At 42.3% G+C, this 23,985-nt stretch overlaps 1 protein-coding gene across 1 annotated transcript; it reads right to left on the reverse strand.

Annotated features, from left to right (window-relative positions):
• Positions 1-480: 480 nt before the first annotated feature.
• LOC311138141 (putative G-protein coupled receptor) lies at positions 481-19,954 on the reverse strand (the record flags this gene model as incomplete). The annotated part of the gene is made up of 3 exons (XM_084172810.1): positions 481-1,391; positions 1,631-1,791; positions 19,713-19,954. 3 exons carry the CDS (start codon positions 19,952-19,954, stop codon positions 481-483), a joined length of 1,314 nt encoding a protein of 437 aa, XP_084028936.1.
• Between the last annotated feature and the right edge of the window lie 4,031 nt (positions 19,955-23,985).

Genomic DNA, 23,985 nt, shown 5'->3' on the forward strand with positions numbered 1-23,985 from the left:
AAGTTTTTTAAGGGCCACGTTACTACTAAAAGCTCTGGGAAAAACCTTGGCTATTAAAGATACATCGTAAGAAGGTTCTAACGATGATCTTAACGCTACGAAGGCTCTGGGAAATGACGCCCAGGCTAGTTCTGCTGCTCTAGGTCAGTAGTCCTGGGGCAGTTGGCACAGCCATTACAGCAGTCAACTACAGTAGGTGCCAGTGGCATAAGTATCTAAGATTATTGTTGATTAACTGAACTCCTCAGGTATTTGCCCTGGTATCCTGAACCCAGCCGTCTGCCCAGTCTTGTCCAGGCTGTTCCTGCTTCTAGTATACCTGTGGTAAAGCCATTCAGAAGTCAATATGGTTCCAATGGCCAGATATAAAGGTGTTTTAACAGTTTTAACTAAACTCTTGTGCCATTACAGCAGTCAGGTACTTGTGTCCATACAGTGACAGTATATAAGTGGCGTCCAGGTTAGTATATCAGGGGCGTTTTAATTGAACTCCTCAGGTATCTGTCCAGGTATCCTGAAGTCAGCTGTCTGCTGCGCTGTCTGGTCCAGGGTGTTCCTGGGGCTGGATGTGCAGGCAAAGCTGGCTCTGGTCTCCACCGTACAGCTGGTCCTCTGGAGGAACTGCAGGAAGTTCTCGTGGGCCGAGCCCTCGAGGCCACTGGACAGGGCCAGCTCGACGGGCTGGGCGGAGTAGCAGCGCCGCAGTTTACACAGCTCCTCCCTGATCTGGCGGTTCAGCAGCCCGTAAAAGAATGGGTTGACGGTAAAGGAGGAGTACGCTAGCCAGGTGACGGCCTCCTCTAGGTCAGGTGGGATTTTGGCCGGGTTGTTGATAGTCAGGTGCAGGTGGAAGGCAAAGTAAGGCAGCCAGCAGAGCAGGAACTGGCCCACAATGACCACCAGGGTGAGGGCGGCCTTGCCCCCGCCAAAAGGCCTTTGGTGGTGCAGCCTCCTGGGGGCGTTGCGGGTGGTGATGATAGTGGTCTGGCTGCTGATGGAATCCGACCGGTGTTTAAGATGGCTGGCCGTCCAAGATGGTAACGGTCCGTGCTGTCTAGCCGCCACACGTGCCACTTTATATACGTTACAGTACACAGCGAAGATGACCGCAGCGGGAAGGCAGAAACATGCCACTGTGAAGAGGACAGAGAAGGCCCGGCGGTGGCCGCTGTGGCTCCAGTGGAGAGAGCAGTGGGCGGCGCTGATGGAGCTCAAGCTGCCATAGCTGGGCCAGCCAAAAACAGTGGCCAGCCCCAGGAGGGCTGAGGCCACCCAGACCAGGACCATGACAGCTGTGGCCAGCTTCAGGGTCATCTTTACCTCGTAGCGCATGGGGTGGACAATGTAGTAGTAGCGCTCCACGCTGATGGCCGTGATGGTGAAGATGGAGGCTGTAATTCATATCAAATAAAACTTTATAAATCGCTACACACAGTACAACAATCAAATTAAAGTGATAAAAAGAGATGAATATTAGAACATAAAAAACACAAAGGACGTCTAAATCAAACAATAAAACCATTGATTGATTAAAGGCCATGTGTCCGAAATGGCACCCTAGCACTACTTTTGACCAATAGCATGCCATTTCGTTTGCAGCCCTAAATTGTATCTGTCCCTTGTACTTTACCTGCGATGAGGAACACGTTGAGGAAGACGTACACCTGGCACTCCAGCACTGTGAACACCACGCTGGCGAAGTACGGCGAGCAGGACACAATGCCCAGGGGCATGAGCAGCACGGCACACAGCAGGTCCACCGCACACAGGTGGCACACAAAGGCAAACTTCCTGAATTGAATGATTTTAACTTTATTAATCCCCAGAGAGGAAACAATATACACCCCAAGTCCCGTTCAGATAATCCCAACCATAAATTATCAGCATTATCATCATACTGCAGGCCCGCAACAAGTAACCATAATTGATTATTGTTTTAACCCATGTCCTCGATCGAGGCATTGGCCCAATGGTACAGTTCTAGACAATTTTGTATATATTCCAATTCAAGCCAACCCCATGGTATTTTCTAGTAGGGGGTTACCTGTTGAACATTGCATGTTTGTATTAGAAACTCCATCTGATCAGTATGAAAAATGTATGCACTCACTAACTGTAAGTCGCTCTGGATAAGAGCGTCTGCTAAATGACTAAAAATAAAAAATAAATGGAAAGAAATTCTGAAATCCCGCAGCTGCGGCCTTGGACTGATTCATGTAAATGCCAGAAGTTTGATTTTGAAAATGGATTTTATTGCAACTCTGGCTTCTCAAACCTTCTGGTTATAACTGAATCTTGGCTTCTCAAACCTTCTGGTTATAACTGAATCTTGGCTTCTCAAACATTCTGGTTATAACTGAATCTTGCCTTCTCAAGCATTCTGGTTATAACTGAATCTTGGCTAAAGAAGTCTATGCCAGACTCTGATGTGTATCTGACAGTTTATAATGTTTTTAGATCTGATAGAGTCGGCAGAGGAGGTGGTGTCACCATATACATAAAGAGCAATTTAAATGTTTATGTATCCATCACCACCTCTGTCCATATGCAATTTGAATGTCTAGTCCTAAATGTGGAACTCTGACGCTAGTGGGAATTTATCGCCCTCCCTCTGCCTCCATATGAGCTCTTAGCAAATTGTCTGACCTGCTGTCTAACTATGCTCAATCTGAATGACTGATAATGATTGCTCTTAATCTAGATTGGTTGATGCCAGTATCTGATGGGCTGAAAGATATTTGTACTGAGCTAAATCTAACTCAGCTAGTTTTATGGATATTACAAAAGGTGTACGGCAGGGGTCGGTACTGGAACTTGTTCTCTTTACTAGTTACAGTTGAAGTCGGAAGTTTACATACACCTTAGCCAAATACATTTAAACTCAGTTTTTCACAATTCCTGACATTTAATCCTAGTAAAAATTCCCTGTCTTAGGTCAGCTAGGATCACCACTTTATTTTAAGAATGTGAAATGTCAGAATAATAGTAGAGAGTGATTTATTTCAGCTTTTATTTATTTCATCACATTCCCAGTGGGTCAGAAGTTTACATACACTCAATTAGTATTTGGTAGCATTGCCTTTAAATTGTTTAACTTGGGTCAAACGGATCAGGTAGCCTTCCACAAGCTTCCCACAATAAGTTGGGTGAATTTTGGCCCATTCCTCCTGACAGAGCTGGTGTAACTGAGTCAGGTTTGTAGGCCTCCTTGCTCGCACACGCTTTTTCAGTTCTGCCCACAGATTTTCTATAGGATTGAGGTCAGGGCCTTGTGATGGCCACTCCAATACCTTGACTTTGTTGTCCTTAAGCCATTTTTGCCACAACTTTGGAAGTATGCTTGGGGTCATTGTCCATTTAGAAGACCCATTTGCGACCAAGCTTTAACTTCCTGACTGATGTCTTGAGATGTTGCTTCAATAAATCCACATAATTTTCCTTCCTCATGATGGAATTTTCCTTCCTTCCTATTTTGTGAAGTGCACCAGTCCCTCCTGCAGCAAAGCACCCCCACAGCATGATACTGCCACCCCCGTGCTTCACGGTTGGGATGGTGTTCTTCGTCTTGCAAGTACCCCCTTTTTCCTCCAAACATAACGATGGTCATTATGGCCAAACAGTTCTATTTTCGTTTCATCAGACCAGAGGACATTTCTCAAAAAAGTACGATTTTTGTCCCCATGTGCAGTTGCAAACCATAGTCTGGCTTTTTTATGGCGGTTTTGGAGCAGCGGCTTCTTCCTTGCTTAGCAGCCTTTCAGGTAATGTCGATATAGGACTAGTTTTACTGTGGATATAGATAATTTTGTACCTGTTCCCTCCAGCATCTTCACAAGGTCCTTTGCTGTTGTTCTGGGATTGATTTGCACTTTTCGCACCAAAGTACGTTCATCTCTAGGAGACAGAACGCGTCTCCTTCCTGAGCGGTATGAAGGCTGCGTGGTCCCATGGTGTTTATACTTGTGTACTATTGTTTGTACAGATGAACGTTCAGGTGTTTGGAAGTTGTTACCAAGGATGAACCAGACTTGTGGAGGTCTACAATATTTTTTCTGAGGTCTTGGCTGATTTCTTTTGATTTTCCCATGACGTCAAGCAAAGAGGCACTGAGTTTGAAGGTAGGCCTTGAAATATAAGTGAAATAATCTGTCTGTAAACAATTGTTGGAAAAATGACTTGTGTCATGCACAAAGTAGATGTCCTAACCGACTTGCCAAAACTATAGTTTGTTAACAAGAAAGTTGTGGAGTGGTTGAAAAACTAGTTTTAATGACTCCAACATAAGTGTATGTAAACTTCCGACTTCAACTGTATATAAACAATGTTGGTCTATCTGTTAAAACTTGTCATATTCATCTGTATGCAGATGACACTGTTATGTATGCCATTGCCACAACTGTTGAACAGGCTATTTTAGAGCTGCCATTCATTTTATCACTGGTGACAGTTTTAATACTCACCACTGCATCCTGTATCAAAAGGTTGGCTGGTCCTCATTAAAGTACCGTAGATCAATTCATTACTCCCTTTTTGTTTACAAAGCCCTTGTAAACAAGTTTCCAACTTACCTAACTTCATTGCTAACGTATAAAAGAATGAGATACCAAACCTGTTCACAGGGCTGGTTAACTCTTCAGATTCCTCGGGTCTCCACGGAATTAGGTAAATCCGTTTTTAGTTTTCATGCTCCACATTGGGATCACATACAAAATTCATTACATTTGGATTCCCTGGTGCCACAAGGGCATTTTAAAACCCTGATGTTAAATTTGTTCACTGATGTGTACAATTGTTTTGATTGATTTAGCAACTTGTTTATGATGGCTGTGATGTTCATGATGTTCAAATGTAATGTACTTGTTGATGTATCTTGTGTATATACAGTACCAGTCCAAAGTTTGGACACGCCTACTCATTCAAGGGTTTTTCTTTATTTTTTACTATTTTCTACATTGTAGAATAATAGTGAAGAAATCAAAACTATGAAATAACACATATGGAATCATGTAGTAAGCAAAAAACTGTTAAACAAATCAAAATATATTTTATATTTGAGATTCTTGAAATAGCCACCCTTTGCCTTGATGACAGCTTTGCACACTCTTGGCATTCTCTCAACCAGCTTCACCTGGAAATCTTTTCCAACAGTATTGAAGGAGTTCCCACATATGCTGAGCACTTGTTGGCTGCTTTTCCTTCACTCTGCGGTCTGACTCATCCCAAACCATTTCAAATTGGGTGGAGGTCGGGGGATTGTTGAGGCCAGGTCATCTGATGCAGCACTCCATCACTCTCCTACTTGGTAAAATAGCCCTTACACAGCCTGGAGGTGTGTTGGGTTGAAAAACAAATGATAGCCCAAACCAGATGGGATGGCGTATCACTGCAAGATGCTGTGGCAGACATGCTGTTTAAGTGTGCCTTGAATTCTAAATAAATCACAGACAGTGTCACCAGCAAAGCACCTCCACACCATAACACCTCCTCCTCCATGCTTTACGGTGGGAAATACACATGCAGAGATCATCCGTTCACCCACACCGCATCTCACAAAGACACGGCGGTTGGAACCAAACATTTCAAAGGACACATTTCCACCGGTCTAATGTCCATTGCTCGTGTTTCTTGGCCCAAGCAGGTCTCTTCTTATTATTGGTGTCCTTTAGTAGTGGTTTCTTTGCAGCAATTCGACCATGAAGGCCTGATTCACACAGTCCCCTCTGAACAGTTGATGTTGAGATGTGTCTGTGACTTGAACTCTGTGAAGCATTTATTTGGGCTGCAATTTCTGATGCTGGTAACTCCAATGAACTTATCCTCTGCAGCAGAGGTAACTCTGGGTCTTCCATTCCTGTAGCGGTCCTCATGAGAGCCAGTTTCATCATAGCGCTTGATGGTTTTTGCGACTGCACTTGAAGAAACTTTAAAAGCTCTTGAAATGTTCCGTATTGACTGACCTTCATGTCTTAAAGTAATGATGGACTGTCGTTTCACGTTACATATTTGAGCTGTTCTTTCCATAATATGGACTTGGTCTTTTACCAAATAGGGCTATCTTCTGTATACCCCCCCCCCCCCTACCTTGTCACAACACAACTGATTGGCTCAAATGCATTAAGAAGGAAAGAAATTCTACAAATTAACTTTTAAGAAGGCACACCTGTTAATTGAAATGCATTGCTGGTGACTACCTCATGAAGCTGGTTGAGAGAATGCCAAGATTGTGCAAAGCTGTCATCAAGGCAAAGGGTGGCTATTTGAAGAATCTCAAATATAAAATATATTTTGATTTGTTTAACACTTTTTTTGGTTACTACATGATTCCATGTGTTATTTCATAGTTTTGATGTCTTCACTATTATTCTACAATGTAGATAATAGTAAAAATAAAGAAAAATCCTTGAATGAGTAGGTGTGCCCAAACTTTTGACTGGTACTGTATATAAATATATATATATATATATATATGTTTTTTTTACTTTATGGTCTTAGGGCACCATTTTTAGATACATTTTTTAGGATACAGGTGAATTATAAAACATTTGCCAAATAATGTATTTAAAAATAATTCTCCATACATTTTAAATACATTCCAACATACAGTTGAAGTCGGATAGGTAGGTAGGTTGGAGTCATTAAAACTCGTTTTTCAACCAATCCACAAATGTCTTGTTAACAAAATATAGATTTGGCAAGTCAGTTAGGACATCTAATTTGTGCAATATTTTTCAAACAATTGTTTACAGACAGATTATTTCACTTATAAATCACTGTATCACAATTCCAGTGGGTCAGAAGTTTACATACACTAAGTTGACTGTGCCTTTAAACAGCTTGGAAAATTCCAGAAAATGATTTCATGGCTTTAGAAGCTTCTGATAAGCTAATTGACATCATTTGAGTCAATTGGAGGTGTACCTGTGGATATATTTCAAGGCCTACCTTCAAACTCAGTGCCTCTTTGCTTGACATCATGTGAAAATCAAAAGAAATCAGCCAAGACCTCAGAAAAACAATTGTAGACCTCCACAAGTCTGGTTCATCCTTGGGAGCAATTTCCAAATTGCCTGAAGGTACCATGTTCATCTGTACAAACAATAGTACGCAAGTATAAACACCATGGGACCACGCAGCCTTCATACCGCTCAGGAAGGAGACACGTTTTGTCTCCTAGAGATGAACGTACTTTGGTGCAAAAAGTGCAAATTAATCCCAGAACAACAGCAAAGGACCTTGTGAAGATGCTGGAGGAAACAGGTACAAAAGTATATACAGTGGGGAGAACAAGTATTTGATACACTGCCGATTTTGCAGGTTTTCCTACTTACAAAGCATGTAGAGGTCTGTCATTTTTATCATAGGTACACTTCAACTGTGAGAGAGACAAAAATCCAGAAAATCACATTGTATGATTTTTAAGTAATTAATTTGCATTTTATTGCATGACATAAGTATTTGATACATCAGAAAAGCAGAACTTAATAGTTGGTACAGAAACCTTTGTTTGCAATTTAAGAGATCATACGTTTCCTGTAGGTCTTGACCAGGTTTGCACACACTGCAGCAGGGATTTTGGCCCACTCCTCCATACAGACCTTCTCCAGATCTTTCAGGTTTCGGGGCTGTCGCTGGGCAATACGGACTTTCAGCTCCCTCTAAAGATTTTCTATTGGGTTCAGGTCTGGAGACTGGCTAGGCCACTCCAGGACCTTGAGATGCTTCTTACGGAGCCACTCCTTAGTTGCCCTGGCTGTGTGTTTCGGGTCGTTATCATGCTGGAAGACCCAGCCACGACCCATCTTCAATGCTCTTACTGAGGGAAGGAGGTTGTTGGCCAAGATCTCGCGATACATGGCCCCATCCATCCTCCCCTCAATACGGTGCAGTCGTCCTGTTCCCTTTGCAGAAAAGCATCCCCAAAGAATGATGTTTCCACCTCCATGCTTCACGGTTGGGATGGTGTTCTTGGGGTTGTACTCATCCTTCTTCTTCCTCCAAACACGGCGAGTGGAGTTTAGACCAAAAAGCTATATTTTTGTCTCATCAGACCACATGACCTTCTCCCATTCCTCCTCTGGATCATCCAGATGGTCATTGGCAAACTTCAAACGGGCCTGGACATGCGCTGGCTTGAGCAGGGGGACCTTGCGTGCGCTGCAGGATTTTAATCCATGACGGCGTAGTGTGTTACTAATGGTTTTCTTTGAGACTGTGGTCCCATTACTCTTCAGGTCATTGACCAGGTCCTGCCGTGTAGTTCTGGGCTGATCCCTCGCCTTCCTCATGATCATTGATGCCCCACGAGGTGAGATCTTGCATGGAACCCCAGACCGAGGGTGATTGACCGTCATCTTGAACTTCTTCCATTTTCTAATAATTGCGCCAACAGTTGTTGCCTTCTCACCAAGCTGCTTGCCTATTGTCCTGTAGCCCATCCCAGCCTTGTGCAGGTCTACAATTTTATCCCTGATGTCCTTACACAGATCTCTGGTCTTGGCCATTGTGGAGAGGTTGGAGTCTGTTTGATTGAGTGTGTGGACAGGTGTCTTTTATACAGGTAACGAGTTCAAACAGGTGCAGTTAATACAGGTAATGAGTGGAGAACAGGAGGGCTTCTTAAAGAAAAACTAACAGGTCTGTGAGAGCCGGAATTCTTACTGGTTGGTAGGTGATCAAATACTTATGTCATGCAATAAAATGCAAATTAATTACTTAAAAATCATACAATGTGATTTTCTGGATTTTTGTTTTAGATTCCGTCTCTCACAGTTGAAGTGTACCTATGATAAAAATTACAGACCTCTACATGCTTTGTAAGTAGGAAAACCTGCAAAATCAGCAGTGTATCAAATACTTGTTCTCCCCACTGTATATATCCTCAATAAAACAAGTCCGATATCTACATAACCTGAAAGGCCGCTCAGAAAGGAAGAAGCCACTGCTCCAAAACCGCCATAAAAAAGCCAGACTACGGTTTGCAACTGCACATGGGGACAAAGATCGTACTTTTTGGAGAAATGCCCTCTGGTCTGATGAAACAAAAATAGAACTGTTTGGCCATAATGATCAACGTCATGTTTGGAGGAAAAGGGGGGACGCTTGTAAGCCGAAGAACACCATCCCAACCGTGAAGCACGGGGGTGGCAGCATCATGCTGTGGGGGTATTTGCTGCAAGAGGGACTGGTGCACTTCATAAAATAGATGGCATCATGAGGAAGGAAAATTATGTGGATATATTGAAGCAACATCTCAAGACATCAGTCAGGAAGTTAAAGCTTGGTCGCAAATTAGTCTTCCAAATGGACAATGACCCCAAGCATACTTCCAAAGTTGTGGCAAAATGGCTTAAGGACAACAGAGTCAAGGTATTGGAGTGGCCATCACAAAGCCCTGACCTCAATCCTATAGAAAATGTTTGGGCAGAAATGAAAAAGCATGTGCGAGCAAGGAGGCCTACAAACCTGACTCAGTTACACCAGCTCTGTCAGGAGGAATGGGCCAAAATTCACCCAACTTATTGTGGGAAGCTTGTGGAAGGCTACCCAAAATGTTTGACCCAAGTTAAACAATTTAAAGACAATGCTACCAAATACAAATTGAGTGTATGTAAACTTCTGACCCACTGGGAATGTGATGAAATAAATAAAAGCTGAAATAAATCATTCTCTCTACTATTATTCTGACATTTCACATTCTTAAAATAAAGTGGTGATCCTAACTGACCGAAGACAGGGAATTTTTACTAGGATTAAATGTCAGGAATTGTGAAAAACTGAGTAAAACTGAGTATATGTATTTAAAATGTAGGTATAAATGTATGTAAAATATATGTCACAATATATGTTAAATGCATCAGGAAATGTATTTCAATAATAAATCCTGAAATACATTAAATAATGTATTTATCGATATATTTGGGAAATATATTCCAACATGCATAGAAATGTATTTGTAAGAGATATATGTTTATATTACAATATATGGCAAATATAAAGAAATTGACATATCATACAGTAACAAAATGGTGACTTTCTTAACAATGATACCTTAGTAGGCTCTTTGATATCTCAGAAGACAACTATTACCTCAGAACACAACATAACATATTAACTGGCATGACAATCCAACTCATGGGAGGCCAAAAGGCACAAAGAAAAGCCCGCCCCCAACAAGCCACGCCTCCAAGCCTTCTAATATGCTACAATATACACTGCTCAAAAAAATAAAGGGAACACTTAAACAACACAATGTAACTCCAAGTCAATCACACTTCTGTGAAATAAAACTGTCCACTTAGGAAGCAACACTGATTGACAATAAATGTCACATGCTGTTGTGCAAATGGAATAGACAACAGGTGGAAATTATAGGCAATTAGCAAGACACCCCCAATAAAGGACTGGTTTTGCAGGTGGTGACCACAGACCACTTCTCAGTTCCTGTGCTTCCTGGCTGATGTTTTGGTCACTTTTGAATGCTGGCGGTGCTTTCACTCTAGTGGTAGCATGAGACGGAGTCTACAACCCACACAAGTGGCTCAGGTAGTGCAGCTCATCCAGGATGGCACATCAATGCGAGCTGTGACAAGAAGGTTTGCTGTGTCTGTCAGCGTAGTGTCCAGAGCATGGAGGCGCTACCAGGAGACAGGCCAGTACATCAGGGGACGTGGAGGAGGCCGTAGGAGGGCAACAACCCAGCAGCAGGACTGCTACCTCCGCCTTTGTGCAAGGAGGAGCAGGAGGAGCACTGCCAGAGCCCTGCAAAATGACCTCCAGCAGGCCACAAATGTGCATGTGTCTGCTCAAACGGTCAGAAACAGACTCCATGAGGGTGGTATGAGGGCCCGACGTCCACAGGTGGGGGTTGTGCTTACAGCCCAACACCGTGCAGGACGTTTGGCATTTGCCAGAGAACACCAAGATTGGCAAATTCTCCACTGGCGCCCTGTGCTCTTCACAGATGAAAGCAGGTTCACACTGAGCACGTGACAGACGTGACAGAGTCTGGAGACGCCGTGGAGAACGTTCTGCTGCCTGCAACATCCTCCAGCATGACCGGTTTGGCGGTGGGTCAGTCATGGTGTGGGGTGGCATTTCTTTGGGGGGCCGCACAGCCCTCCATGTGCTCGCCAGAGGTAGCCTGACTGCCATTAGGTACCGAGATGAGATCCTCAGACCCCTTGTGAGACCATATGCTGGTGCGGTTGGCCCTGGGTTCCTCCTAATGCAAGACAATGCTAGACCTCATGTGGCTGGAGTGTGTCAGCAGTTCCTGCAAGAGGAAGGCATTGATGCTATGGACTGGCCCGTCCGTTCCCCAGACCTGAATCCAATTGAGCACATCTGGGACATCATGTCTCGCTCCATCCACCAACGCCACGTTGCACCACAGACTGTCCAGGAGTTGGCGGATGCTTTAGTCCAGGTCTGGGAGGAGATCACTCAGGAGACCATCCGCCACCTCATCAGGAGCATGCCCAGGCGTTGTAGGGAGGTCATACAGGCACGTGGAGGTCACACACACTACTGAGCCTCATTTTGACTTGTTTTAAGGACATTACATCAAAGTTGGATCAGCCTGTAGTGTGGTTTTCCACTTTAATTTTGAGGGTGACTCCAAATCCAGACCTCCATGGGTTGATACATTTGATTTCCATTGATCATTTTTGTGTGATTTTGTTGTCAGCACATTCAACTATGTAAAGAAAAAAGTATTTAATAAGATTATTTAATTCATTCAGATCTAGGATGTGTTATTTTAGTGTTCCCTTTACTTTTTTGAGCAGTGTATATTATCAAAAATCATTTTTATTGTACTTGACACATACCGAAAGCATATCAAAAGCACTAACATGCATTTAAATGACTACAAAAATGATACATTATCGGTCATATAGTGACTCCATGTCTTTCATGTGCATGAATCTATCAACTGATAACCTTTTATAAACGCATTTCACGCAATTCTAAGTCATTTTACATGACTGGAGATAAGCTGAATATTTTTTTTTATACCACAACAGAGCATGACAATGAATGAGCGCATGCTGCAGCACCGGAGACGTTTTGATTTCTATACAGGCAAAAAAAATTACGACGATAGTCTAAGGTTGGAACAGTGCTAAAGTTGTCTATCAAGTGTAAAAAATAAATAAATAATAGCACAATAGAACCAGTTACAACTGAAGTATCTGATCATCAATGATTTCGAGAAAAAAAACAGTAATTGTTTAACACAGCAGCCACATATCATCAGGTATGCACATGTAACTTTTTTTCATTTGGGAAACAATCATTTTATAATATATTCTATTTTATTCCATGATATTGTTGTTACAAAATAGATGTATGTTGATTGTGATTAGGGCATTGGAATATAAGAGCATCTGCTAAATTAACAAACTAGGCATGCATAGCTCACCACATGATCCTCAAACCAAAGACTGGCCAAACTCTGTTTCTAAAAGTGAATTCAAAGGCACTGTATAATGACTGCATAGCATAATAAGGCATTTTTCGTTTCATTATTATTGCCTTCTAAGTCATTTTTTTTCTTCATTTTATACAGCCTAAATGCTAAATTTATAGGCATGTTGTTGAAGTGCTGTTGTTGATGTGTTGTTGAAATAGTGAGCACTCATGCCAGGCTGTAGTGTGTCACAAATGCTTCACAATTGATTTCTTAAATGGCAGGCTATAGCCTTGAAATAATAATAACATAGCCTAAATAATTCATTTTCGTGCCTTCTTAGGCTACCTGGCTTGCTCCTGGCTGATTTAGAGTTAGTATGTTGTTTAATAGCCTGTTGAAATGTAAAACGTCAATTAGTGACAGACTCATTACTTCCCATGCAAAGTAAATTGTTTGGCTCCTCGTCCTCAGCTATAGAAGGTTGTAGCGCAGCCTCTGAATGTCATAGAGACAAACCAAATATAACCCATATGCATCAGTGTCACGTCTTTCCCCGGCATTTTACAGCTTGTTTCTAGCATAAAGCATTGCGGATTAAAGTGTCGTTATAGGTCGCTTTATATAATCAGGTCCATTACATATGTTTTCAAAATCTTAAATTAACAAGGGGTAGGCCTATGCTTTTAACCATTTTCTTTAACAAAAGCCACAATACCCTCCCATACCCCCTCAATTCAAGCCCTGGTTTTAACTTAACACACCAAGCTCTTCACTGACACAGATATTTAAGGAGTGCATGGTGACTGAAGGAATTGGCTGAACAAATCTATGGATAGCAGACTATTATTTCGTCTGTCAAACAGGTAGGCCTACCTCTTATTTATTAAATAGGAAGAAATAGGCTCCAACACTCTTGTTGTTAGTAGCCTAAATTAAAATTAAAATGAAGACTGTTAAGTGTGAAAAAAAAATGTATGCACTCACTAACTGTAAGTCGCTCTGGATAAGAGCGTCTGCTAAATGACTTAAATGTAAATGTAAATGAATTAGGTCTTATCAAATTAGCCTACTTTCAGCACCCATGCGCTGTCCATCTCCGCAGCTGCCACTTCATAGTAATGTATGCAAACTACTCAAATATGGTTTATTGTGAGGTCAATAATAACTCTGATAAATAGCTTCATTATGGGCAACGAAACATTGTTTTTATTAAAATAAATTATAGCAATAGCAAGCTTACCTCCTGTCCTCCTTCTCATCTTTACGGCTGAACAAGACATCAGTAGGCCTAGTCTGTGTGCACAGATATTGAATTTTTTGACAAATTGACTTGCCTCCTGAAGTGCCACCATACACAGCACAGTCATTGGTTAGGCAGCACAAAAGAGTTTACATCAGCAAGAGCAGGGCAGGCTGGGGCTCATGATTGGGAACGTCTATTCATTGCAGTGTGTGATGCACTGTAGCCTAGTTTTATATACACCATCCCAGCAGCGCAAAATCTCAGGAAGGAAGTACATTTTCTTAGAAATATAACTTTGCCCTGTGCTTCTCTTCTCTTTTTGTGCCAGGGACACCCCAGAGGTGTCAAGGTGTTTTCAACAGCTAGTCTGTTGCAATGTTTGGATTTTGTTGCAGCAAGAGAGGAGATGCTGGTCTCACATAAGTAGGTAGAATGAAGGGGGATTAATGTCTTCACTGCCATCTTGTAGAGTTGCGGGTATTCTCTGCTGCTGAACAGCCAGTGTGGACAGGCGCATCTCATTAAAACAAACGTGCAGGCCTTGGTCACAGGACAGCTCCAATAGTTTATCATCAAGAACCGTTGACAAGCTGTGAAATGCTGTCTAGACCAGGCACGCGCGTGAGTCCGTGTGCAATCGCACGCATGTTGATTTTGTCCATCCAAAACCAGACACAATCAGGACACGCAGCTTGAAATATCAAAACAAACTCTGAACCAACTATATTAATTTGAAGACAGGTCAAAACACATGAAACATTCATGGACATTTAGCTAGCTAGCTAGCTAGCTTGCTGTTGCTAGCTAATTTGTCCTGGGATATAAACATTGGGTTGTTATTTTACCTGAAATCCTTTTTTTCTGGATCTTTGTAGAATTCTGACCCATTTTGAGTCACACAAAATCGTGTGTTCTCTACTCCGACAATTAATCTACAGATACAAGGAGAAACCTAGTTAGATTCTAGTAATCTCTCCTCCTTCAGTCTTTTTCCTCCTCCTCCTCCCCTTTCTTCTTCTTCTTCTTCTTCTTCAGTGGGGTTTATCAGCAGTTGGCATCCAACGTTATAGTGCATTACCGCCACCTACTGTACTGGAGTGTGGGCCAGAGACAGGGAGAATTCTTCTTCTTCTTCTTTTTCTTCTGTGGAATTTACATGGCGGTTGGCAACCATCTTTAAGGTGCATTACCACCACAAACTGGACTGGAGTGTGGACCTCAGTTCATCTTTCAATCACCCATGTGGGTATATGCTCCTAAAAACTGATGATGTCCTCCCGACTGGCGCAGTGGTCTAAGGCACTGCATAGCAGTGCTAGCTGTGCCACTAGAGATCCTGTTTCGAATCCAGGCTCTGTCATAGCCGGTCGCGACCGGGAGACCCATGGGGCGGCGCACAATTGGCCCAGCGTCGTCCAAGGTAGGGGAGGGAATGACCGGCAGGGATGTAGCTCAGTTGGTAGAGCATGGCGTTTGCAACGCCAGGGTTGTGGGTTCAATTCCCACAGGGGGTATGAAAAAAATGAAAAAAGAACTAACTGTAAGTCGCTCTGGATAAGAGCGTCTGCTAAATGACTAAAATATATATATAAAATATATGAGGAGATGGGAGAGGCGGGACTTGCAGCGCTTCAAGCGTCTACATTTATTTTGCAACGCTCGCGCACACAACAGTGCCTTCCCGGGTGTGGATCAGATTGTGAGGGGAAGTAATCCCGAGTTTTGCTCAGATGTGACCACATAATTTTCCACGTCATCCATATATACATCACCCACGTCAGCCAGAGTTGAGAATAGGGGGAACATATCGAAAAGGCCTCTATATGCTCGGTCTCTCCAGACGCCCAGCTTTTTCTTGAAATCGGCAATTTTTTAATTTGCTTGGGTAATGTCACTTGCGTGTCCCTGCATGGACAGGTTGAGCAGCTGTCTCATCCGTAGGCCTACAGATCCCGATACAACGGTCCCATTGTAATCCATGTCCCTTATGTACTCAAACAGAAAATGTAATGTTTCACCTGCAGTTGTATTCTGAGGCAACTCTTTGCAACAACGAAATTCTTCATATACAGTGGGGAGAACAAGTATTTGATACAGTGTCGATTTTGCAGGTTTTCCTACTTACAAAGCATGTAGAGGTCTGTAATTTTTATCATAGGTACACTTCAACTCTAAAACAGCTGCAAGTCTCTTGGGGTATGTCTCTATGAGCTTGGCACATCTAGCCACTGGGATTTTTGCCCATTCTTCAAGGCAAAACTGCTCCAGCTCCTTCAAGTTGGATGGGTTCCGCTGGTGTACAGCAATCTTTAAGTCATACCACAGATTCTCAATTGGATTGAGATCTGGGCTTTGACTAGGCTATTCCAAGACATTTAAATGTTTCCCCTGTTGCTTTAGCAGTATGCTTAGGGTCATTGTCCTGTTGGAAGATGAACCTCCGTCCCAGTCTCAAATCTCTGGAAGACTGAAACAGTTTTCCCTCAAGAATTTACCTGTATTTAGCACCATCCATCATCCCTTCAATTCTGACCAGTTTCCCAGTCCCTGCCGATGAAAAACATCCCCACAGCATGATGCTGCCACCACCATGCTTCACTGTGGGGATGGTGTTCTCGGGTGATGAGAGGTGTTGGGTTTACGCCAGACATAGCGTTTTCCTTGATGGCCAAAAACCTCAATTTTAGTCTCATCTGACCAGAGTACCTTCTTCCATATGTTTGGGGAGTCTCCTACATGCCTTTTGGCGAACACCAAACGTGTTTGCTTATTTGTTTCTTTAAGCAATGGCTTTTTTCTGGCCACTCTTCCGTAAAGCCCAGCTCTGTGTAGTGTACGGCTTAAAGTGGTCCTATGGACAGATACTCCAATCTCCGCTGTGTAGCTTTGCAGCTCCTTCAAGGTTATCTTTGATCTCTTTGTTGCCTCTCTGATTAATGCCCTCCTTGCCTGGTCCGTGAGTTTTGGTGTGCGGCCCTCTCTTGGCAGGTTTGTTGTGGTGCCATATTCTTTCAATTTTTTTATAATGGATTTAATGGAGCTCCGTGGGATGTTCAAAGTTTCTGATATTTTTCTATAACCCAACCCTGATCTGTACTTCTCCACAACTTTGTCCCTGACCTGTTTGGAGAGCTCCTTGGTCTTCATGGTGCCCCTTGCTTAGTGGTGTTGCAGACTCTGGGGCCTTTCAGAACAGATGTATATATACTGAGATCATGTGACAGATCATGTGACACTTAGATTGCACACAGGTGGACTTTATTTAACTAATTATGTGACTTCTGAAGGTAATTGGTAGCACCAGATCTTATTTAGGGGCTTCATAGCAAAGGGGGTGAATACATATGCATGCACCACTTTTTTAATATTTATCGTTTAGAATTTTTTGAAACAAGTTATTCTTTTCATTTCACTTTACCAATTTGGACTATTTTGTGTATGTCGATTGCATGAAATCCAAATAAAAATCCATTTAAATTACAGGTTGTAATGCAACAAAATAGGAAAAACGCCAAAGGGGATGAATACTTTTGCAAGGCACCGTATGAAGCCTCCAGTAAACTCTCATTGTCTGTGAAATTATTGTGCAGCAAATAATAATCTGGTTTATCCTCGAGATGTGGATACTTTGTTTCTAAATGTCTGCGCATTTTCGATGGCTTCATAGCATTGTTGCTCAGGCAAGTCAGACATATCACACAGACCGGTTTTGGCGGGCAGGTCTCATTTGAAAAGGATCCAGCAAGAGAGAGAACATTCAGGCTGCGCAGCAGGGTTAGCTTGTGTGTGTGTGTTTTTGGTGTAGCTATACTTAGTCATGGAAACACAATTTGTTTACTGTGGCATGCATAGTTCAGTGCATTGGGCAAGTCTGCCTATGGCAAGTATTTATTTGAGTCAAATATGCCGCAGACCACAAATAAAAACAAAATAATATTCAAGACAAATATGCTGCAGACCTGCAAGCATTCCTCATTTTTTACATTTTACATTTTAGTCATTTAGCAGACGCTCTTAACCAGAGCGACTTACAGGAGCAATTAGGGTTAAGTGCCTTGCTCAAGGGCACATCAACGTCATTTAGCAGACGCTCTTAGCCAGAGCGACTCACAAATTGGTGCGTTCACCCTATAGCCAGTGGGGTTTGAAAAAGACTGGTATAGGCTATGGATCATTTTATTGAGACCACACTAGGCGCACTTGATATTGCGTGCCCAGCAGAGAATCAGGGATGAGTGTCACGCCCTGGCTCTGGGGACTCTTATATGTTGACCAGGGTGTGTAGGGTCTATGTTTTGTGTTCTATGTTCAGTTTCTAGTTCATGTGTTTTCTAGGTTGGCCGGGGTGGTTCTCAATCAGAGGCAACGAGAATCAGCTGTTGCTTGTTGTCTCTGATTGGGTACCATACTTAGGCAGCCTGTTGTGCACTTGTGTTTTGTGGGATCTTGTTCCGTGTTGGTTTGTGTTGATAACCGAGGACTTCACGTTTTGTTTGGTTGTTTTGTATTTTGTATCGTGTTGCCAGTACACTATTAAAAAGATGTACGCATATCACGCTGCACCTTGGTCCAATCATTATGACGATTGTGACAATGAGGGGCATCATTGGGCACACATGAGATACTATAATAAGCAACTAATTCTCAAACCCTGAGCAATATGACATTGAATTGATTACAAATGGCATGACACTCCCCCTGACTGAAATTGAAAAAGCCTGACCCTCCCCCATTTTCCACAGTTTAACATATATATTTTTTTACTTTTACCCCTTTTTCTGCCCAATTGGTAATTACAGTCTTGTCCCATCGCTGCAACTCCCATACGGACTCGGGAGAGGCGAAGGTCGAGAGCCATGCGTCTTCCGAAACAAGACCCTGCCAAGCCGCACTGCTTCTTGACACACTGCTCACTTAACCTGGAAGCCAGCCACACCAATGTGTCGGAGGAAACACTGTACAACTGGCGAGCAAAGTCAGCTTGCCCAGCCCGCAACAAGGAGTCGCTAAAGCTCGATGGGATAAGGATATCCCGGCCGGCCAAACCCTCCCCTAATCAGGACAACACTGGTCCAATAGTGCGCCGCCTCATGGGTCTCCCGGTCAGCTGTGTCACAGCCTGGGATCAAACGCCTGGGATCAAACGTAGTGACGCCTCAAGCACTGCGATGCAGTGCCTTAGACCGCTGCGCAACTCGGGAGGCCCCTCAGGGTAACTATTGTGTAAATTTAGACCTCTCCCTTAGCCTATTTAATTAGGCTGAAGAAGGGCACCTACTATAGTCATATTTTTTTACCTGTTGAGATGGTAAAATTTGTTTTTTTATATGAAGTTGAACTTGTGCTCTTTATAACAGAATGTTAAAATGACAATTTTAATTATATCACTGCCAAAGTTTTGGCTTGGTGGCCCAAAATATTATCTACAGTAATTAAAAAAGCCGAATTAGGAACTACTTTGGCCACCCTGTAGTCTAGATGTCATAGCCATGCATTTCTGGAATATTGTCAGGCATTACATGCATTTGAGCAAAAATGCAAATGTTTGTACACGCATCTCTGGAATACATTTTAAGGTATTACATGCATTTTAGCAAAGATACAAATGTATCTATATGTATTTGAAATACATTTTACGTGATGTTAAATATATTGAAATGTATTTTTTTTCTGTATGGGTTCATTAGACCAAATTGAACTTAAGCACTGATGTCTGGTGAAACAAGTACAATAGATATATATATAAATTCCATAAGATACAACTTTTAATAGTATAAGCAATAGAAACAAGGGAATTGTGCATACATTATCAGTGCATTAGAAAATCATAAGGGACCCAAGTTCATTTTATGTTTTCATGTATTTATAATCTGGTGTATTTTTTATCTGCCTGCCGGCCAAAACAAGATGACCACAATGGAAATAAGTTGTTAAACTGTTTTGTGTTATCCTTGTTGATTATGCATTGTATTCACTTGTGTGTTATCCTTGATGATTATCCATTGTGGTTGAATTATGTTTTTAAATGGTCAAATATATCAAAAAGTACGAAGGTACCTGAGGTGCGGGGCCTTGACCACCACCAGCAGCACGGCTGTGTTAGCCAGCAACGCCACCACGTTCAGGGTCACCATGAAGAATATCCCCGACAGGTCCTTGAAGCGTGTCTGGGCGTTGGGCAAGGTGCCCAGCTGTCTGCTTGGGGCTGAAGGGAGGGGTGCCCCCAGTCCCCCCCACAGGCTCTCATTGGCTGTCGTATCATTGAGGTCAGGGGTCAGCGGTGAACCTGAGTGTTCCATAGTTCACAATGAGAGTTCCAGAACAGACATAATGAGCATATCATTAGGCCTAGACTCCCCCATCTTTCACTGGTGTGGTGAGCCAGATGATTCCTTCTGCTTAAGAGTCAAACAGTTATACTGTTTCCCTGTTGGAAGAAAAATGGACTGGGTTTGTTTTTGGGGATACTTTTTTATTGGCAGTAAATCATCATAAGCCAAGTTCTGTAGGCCATTACATCTTGAAATACACAGTGGTGAAAACAACACAAACACTGATATCATAATTCAACATTGCAAGAGACATGCAACAGGAGTTTAAAGTGAGATTACCTCTGCATGCGTAAACACTGTTAAGCCCTGTTCCGTTTTCATTATTGTAATGTCCCACTTAATACTGTCGAGGGATAATAACAACTATTTAACATCAAATCCACAATGGAAGTGACATTTTTCTGTTATTTAGGAATATAATCTGCTTTCATTTTGTAGACACTTTACAGTAGGCCTATCCCTTGTGTTCACAAGTATCCATAGATTTAACCCCTCTATGTTGTTACTGCCTATTAGTTTCAACACAGTTGATTGACACAGATGTCTACTACTATCTACCTTAAATATATGGAAAAGGACATCTATAACATTTCCCTTTGGATTGTGGGACTATTTATAAAAGAAAGGATGCTCTCTCTCGCTCCCCTCCCCCCTCGCTCTCTCTCACTCTCGCTCTCTCTGTAAGAGGATATTAGGACAGGGACCTGATCAATAGGAATAATTCATGGAGGAGAGGACACTCTCTCCCTCTCTCTTTTTCTCCTCCATCCTTCTATCTTTCCCTAACCTTTTGAAATGAAAGATAATGAGCTTGCTTGTTTTAGCCATGCAGCTGCGGGGAACTGGTACTGTTGATTGGTATGTGCCCAGTGTCACCCTGCATGCGTAGAGCCTGCATAGGGACACCAAAGACACACACATCCTCTTACCAGGACAGACTTGCTCTCCATCTCCATCAAATACAATATAGTTCAGTGAACACTGTATTCAGCTTTTGGTAACAACAATGCACAACATAGGCCTCATCACATTAACATTTCACATGCTCCTGTTTATCAGAACCGTATGTGTGTATTGAGTGTCTTCTTATGTACTGTAGCATCTAAACCTTTTTAAGGTGTGTCACATGTCAGAGGGACAGTGAAATCAGGTGTGTGGATGACTTCAAAGCAGCTTTACACATGTCTCACACATTATGCCCTGCTCCCCTTCATGTGCGTGCCATGAAGATAAGAGTGAAACAACCCCAAAAACCCCAACCTTTAATGTTTTGCTGTTCCTGTTTGTTTCACATACACACACACACTGTCACCTGAATCACTGCTGTGCTAGGAGCATCATCAGTTTCCCAGAACCTATGACTATGCATGCTGTTCTGTTGTGTCCTGTTTCCATGTGCTTGGTGACAGACTAGTGCTGCTCTACTGATGCTCTCTCCCTCTGTAATCGGCTCTGGTGGCCAACCGGCAGATTGGCATGCCATGTTAGTAATGAGATTTATCCACAGTACGAAAAGGACTAGTCAGTGCATGTACGTTCTCGTGTGCGTTATGTAAGGATGTCCCCGTTTTCATCCTGTCCTAGTATTAAGCCTACATACAGCATATGGCATCTCCTTTTAAGGTCTAAACTAGGCTTCTGAACTGGCCATTTTAAGCCATGCAATATCATTTGGTTCAATATCACTTCATTCTCAGGAAGATTAATTTTATAAAAGTCTATTATAAGTATTTTGTCCATCAAAATGTATGGTTTTCGAAAATGTCTAGACCAGGACAATTGAAAAAGGACTGTCAGTTTCGGGAGACCAAGAGGGTATTATGTACTTGAATGAGTGATCTAGTACAATTTGATTGAAATGAAAACATCTGCCACAAATAAATCACACCTCTTTATGTGAAACATCCTCTTGATGATCAGCATACAACAGCCTTTAGGCTGTTTTTGTGCATCGATTAACACCCAACACACTGAGCTCCAGCTAAATAATAGGCTACCTGAGCATATTTCAACATGTACGCTAAGAATGTTCATATATCTAAAATCGAATTACACAATAAGGGTTATCAATATAGGCACCACTTCAAAGTGCCAATAGTGTTTATTTCAGGCACCAAATCTATTTGGTAAACCTGGACTTGCTTACACACACAGGAAATACATTTTTTGATTAAAATAATTCTAATCAAATTTTAAATTATTAAATCATAACTCACCTGACATGAATTGTGAATGGATGTTTATCATAAACACATAAAATCCTCCCGTCCAACTTCCGCTCCTCAAGTTATATAGGGTTAACTACGTGGATGGTCCAGGGGTTCTTCTGTTCCCAGGTGGACTGGAATTCCCTTATGTATCTTATGTATCCAGGCGAGCCATAAAGCTTTGAAGTCTGGGTCAGTGCCAACAGATGTAAGACAACAGGTGTACCCTTCCCTAACTCTCCAGACCTCTCTCAGTACCCATCAACCTCTAGATCTGACACCAGGGACGGCTCGCTAAGGCTGGGCACTCCGGTCCTTCTGCTCCCCCTGTTCCTGGTCCTTGATTGATAAGTATCCCTGATGGATGGATATCCTGTGGGAAGGACTCCTGGGTAGGACTGGTGAAGGTGTCAGAGGAGAGGAGAGATAAACTGATAGGTGATGTGCAGACTAGGGACCTCAGAGATAGCACAGCTGGCTGGCTAGATGGGGGAGGGGCTAGCCACCGGTCAACATTAGAATCACATTATCAACAGAGGATCATTGGTGAGGATGCTTTTGTGAAACCAAGCCCACCCTCATTGTCCCGCCCACACTCTGTTTCGCTCTCTCTTTCTCTCAGTCAGTATATGGCTGTGACTGTCACACATTGTTTGCTATGCATCAGCCTACACACACTTCTCTGTCCTCCTCCTGTCCTTCCAGGACTCCCCTGGGTCCTACGAGTACACACACAATTAGGGGTTCAACATGTTTTATTGTATTTGGATAAACAGTTGCAAAACATATTTTAATAGCATCAGTGAAGACCAGACTGGATATTGTGAGATGAGAGGGAATTGGAAATACATTTCTTTAATAGGCACACTCATTATAGTACAATGTGTTGTTAAGGCTACTATGTGAGTGAATATATCACAAATAAAATCTATAATACATTTAATCTACAGTACTCTTAAATCATACAAACTGAGACAACGTCAAAATCCTTCTGATCAAAAGTGACATCCCACAACTAAACTGCTACACACTGTTGGAGGAACAAAACATTGCATTTAGAGGACAGAGTACAGTACTTGCAATGTCAACAATTGTGTGATTCTAACCTGGTATATGGTTGTTTTAACGGCTCCCAAGTCTGTTCTTCAACAGTTTGTCTTCATTATTCAACTATGTTCTGATTGCAGCTCGGATCGCACTGTAATCCTCAAACGCTATCCTCACGTGCTCTGGAAAATAATATTATTTAAACATGTTTTATCAATATATCTTATCATTTGAAATGAAAATAGGCTTTAATATGTGGTCTCCGAAAGAGGTTCCGGTTTAGTATAGGTACAACTGCCCCAGAGTCCTGGTAATTTAAAATTTGATTAGAATTATTTAAATCAAAAAATGTATTTCCTGTGTTCACACCCAAGACAGGCACACACACAATTTACAGAGGAGGGAACTAATGGTAATGGTTTCTATGAAAGAAGATAATAAAAGAGCATATTACACAGTTGTAATAAGGTGATAGCAATGTGCTGTGGTAACAGTAGCGTACACATATTAGGGTTGGGCGGTATCCAGATTTCCATACTGTGCCTGTGCCATCCGGTATTACTGGTGGTGCACACAAGGGGCGCACATTTTTTTTACCAGAATGCTAACAAAATGCTAACAAGTACTAAGGAATTCTCATACCGAATGATAGGTAAATGCTCATAAAGTTATGCAAGTATCTCAAAACGCAGTTTGCAGCATGCACCAATTTTTTTTTTATGTTAATCTAGGAGGGGATGGTCT

This window comes from Coregonus lavaretus (genome assembly GCF_964263955.1).
Source record: "Coregonus lavaretus genome assembly, chromosome: 12".
Classification (NCBI taxonomy): Eukaryota; Metazoa; Chordata; class Actinopteri; order Salmoniformes; family Salmonidae; genus Coregonus; species Coregonus lavaretus.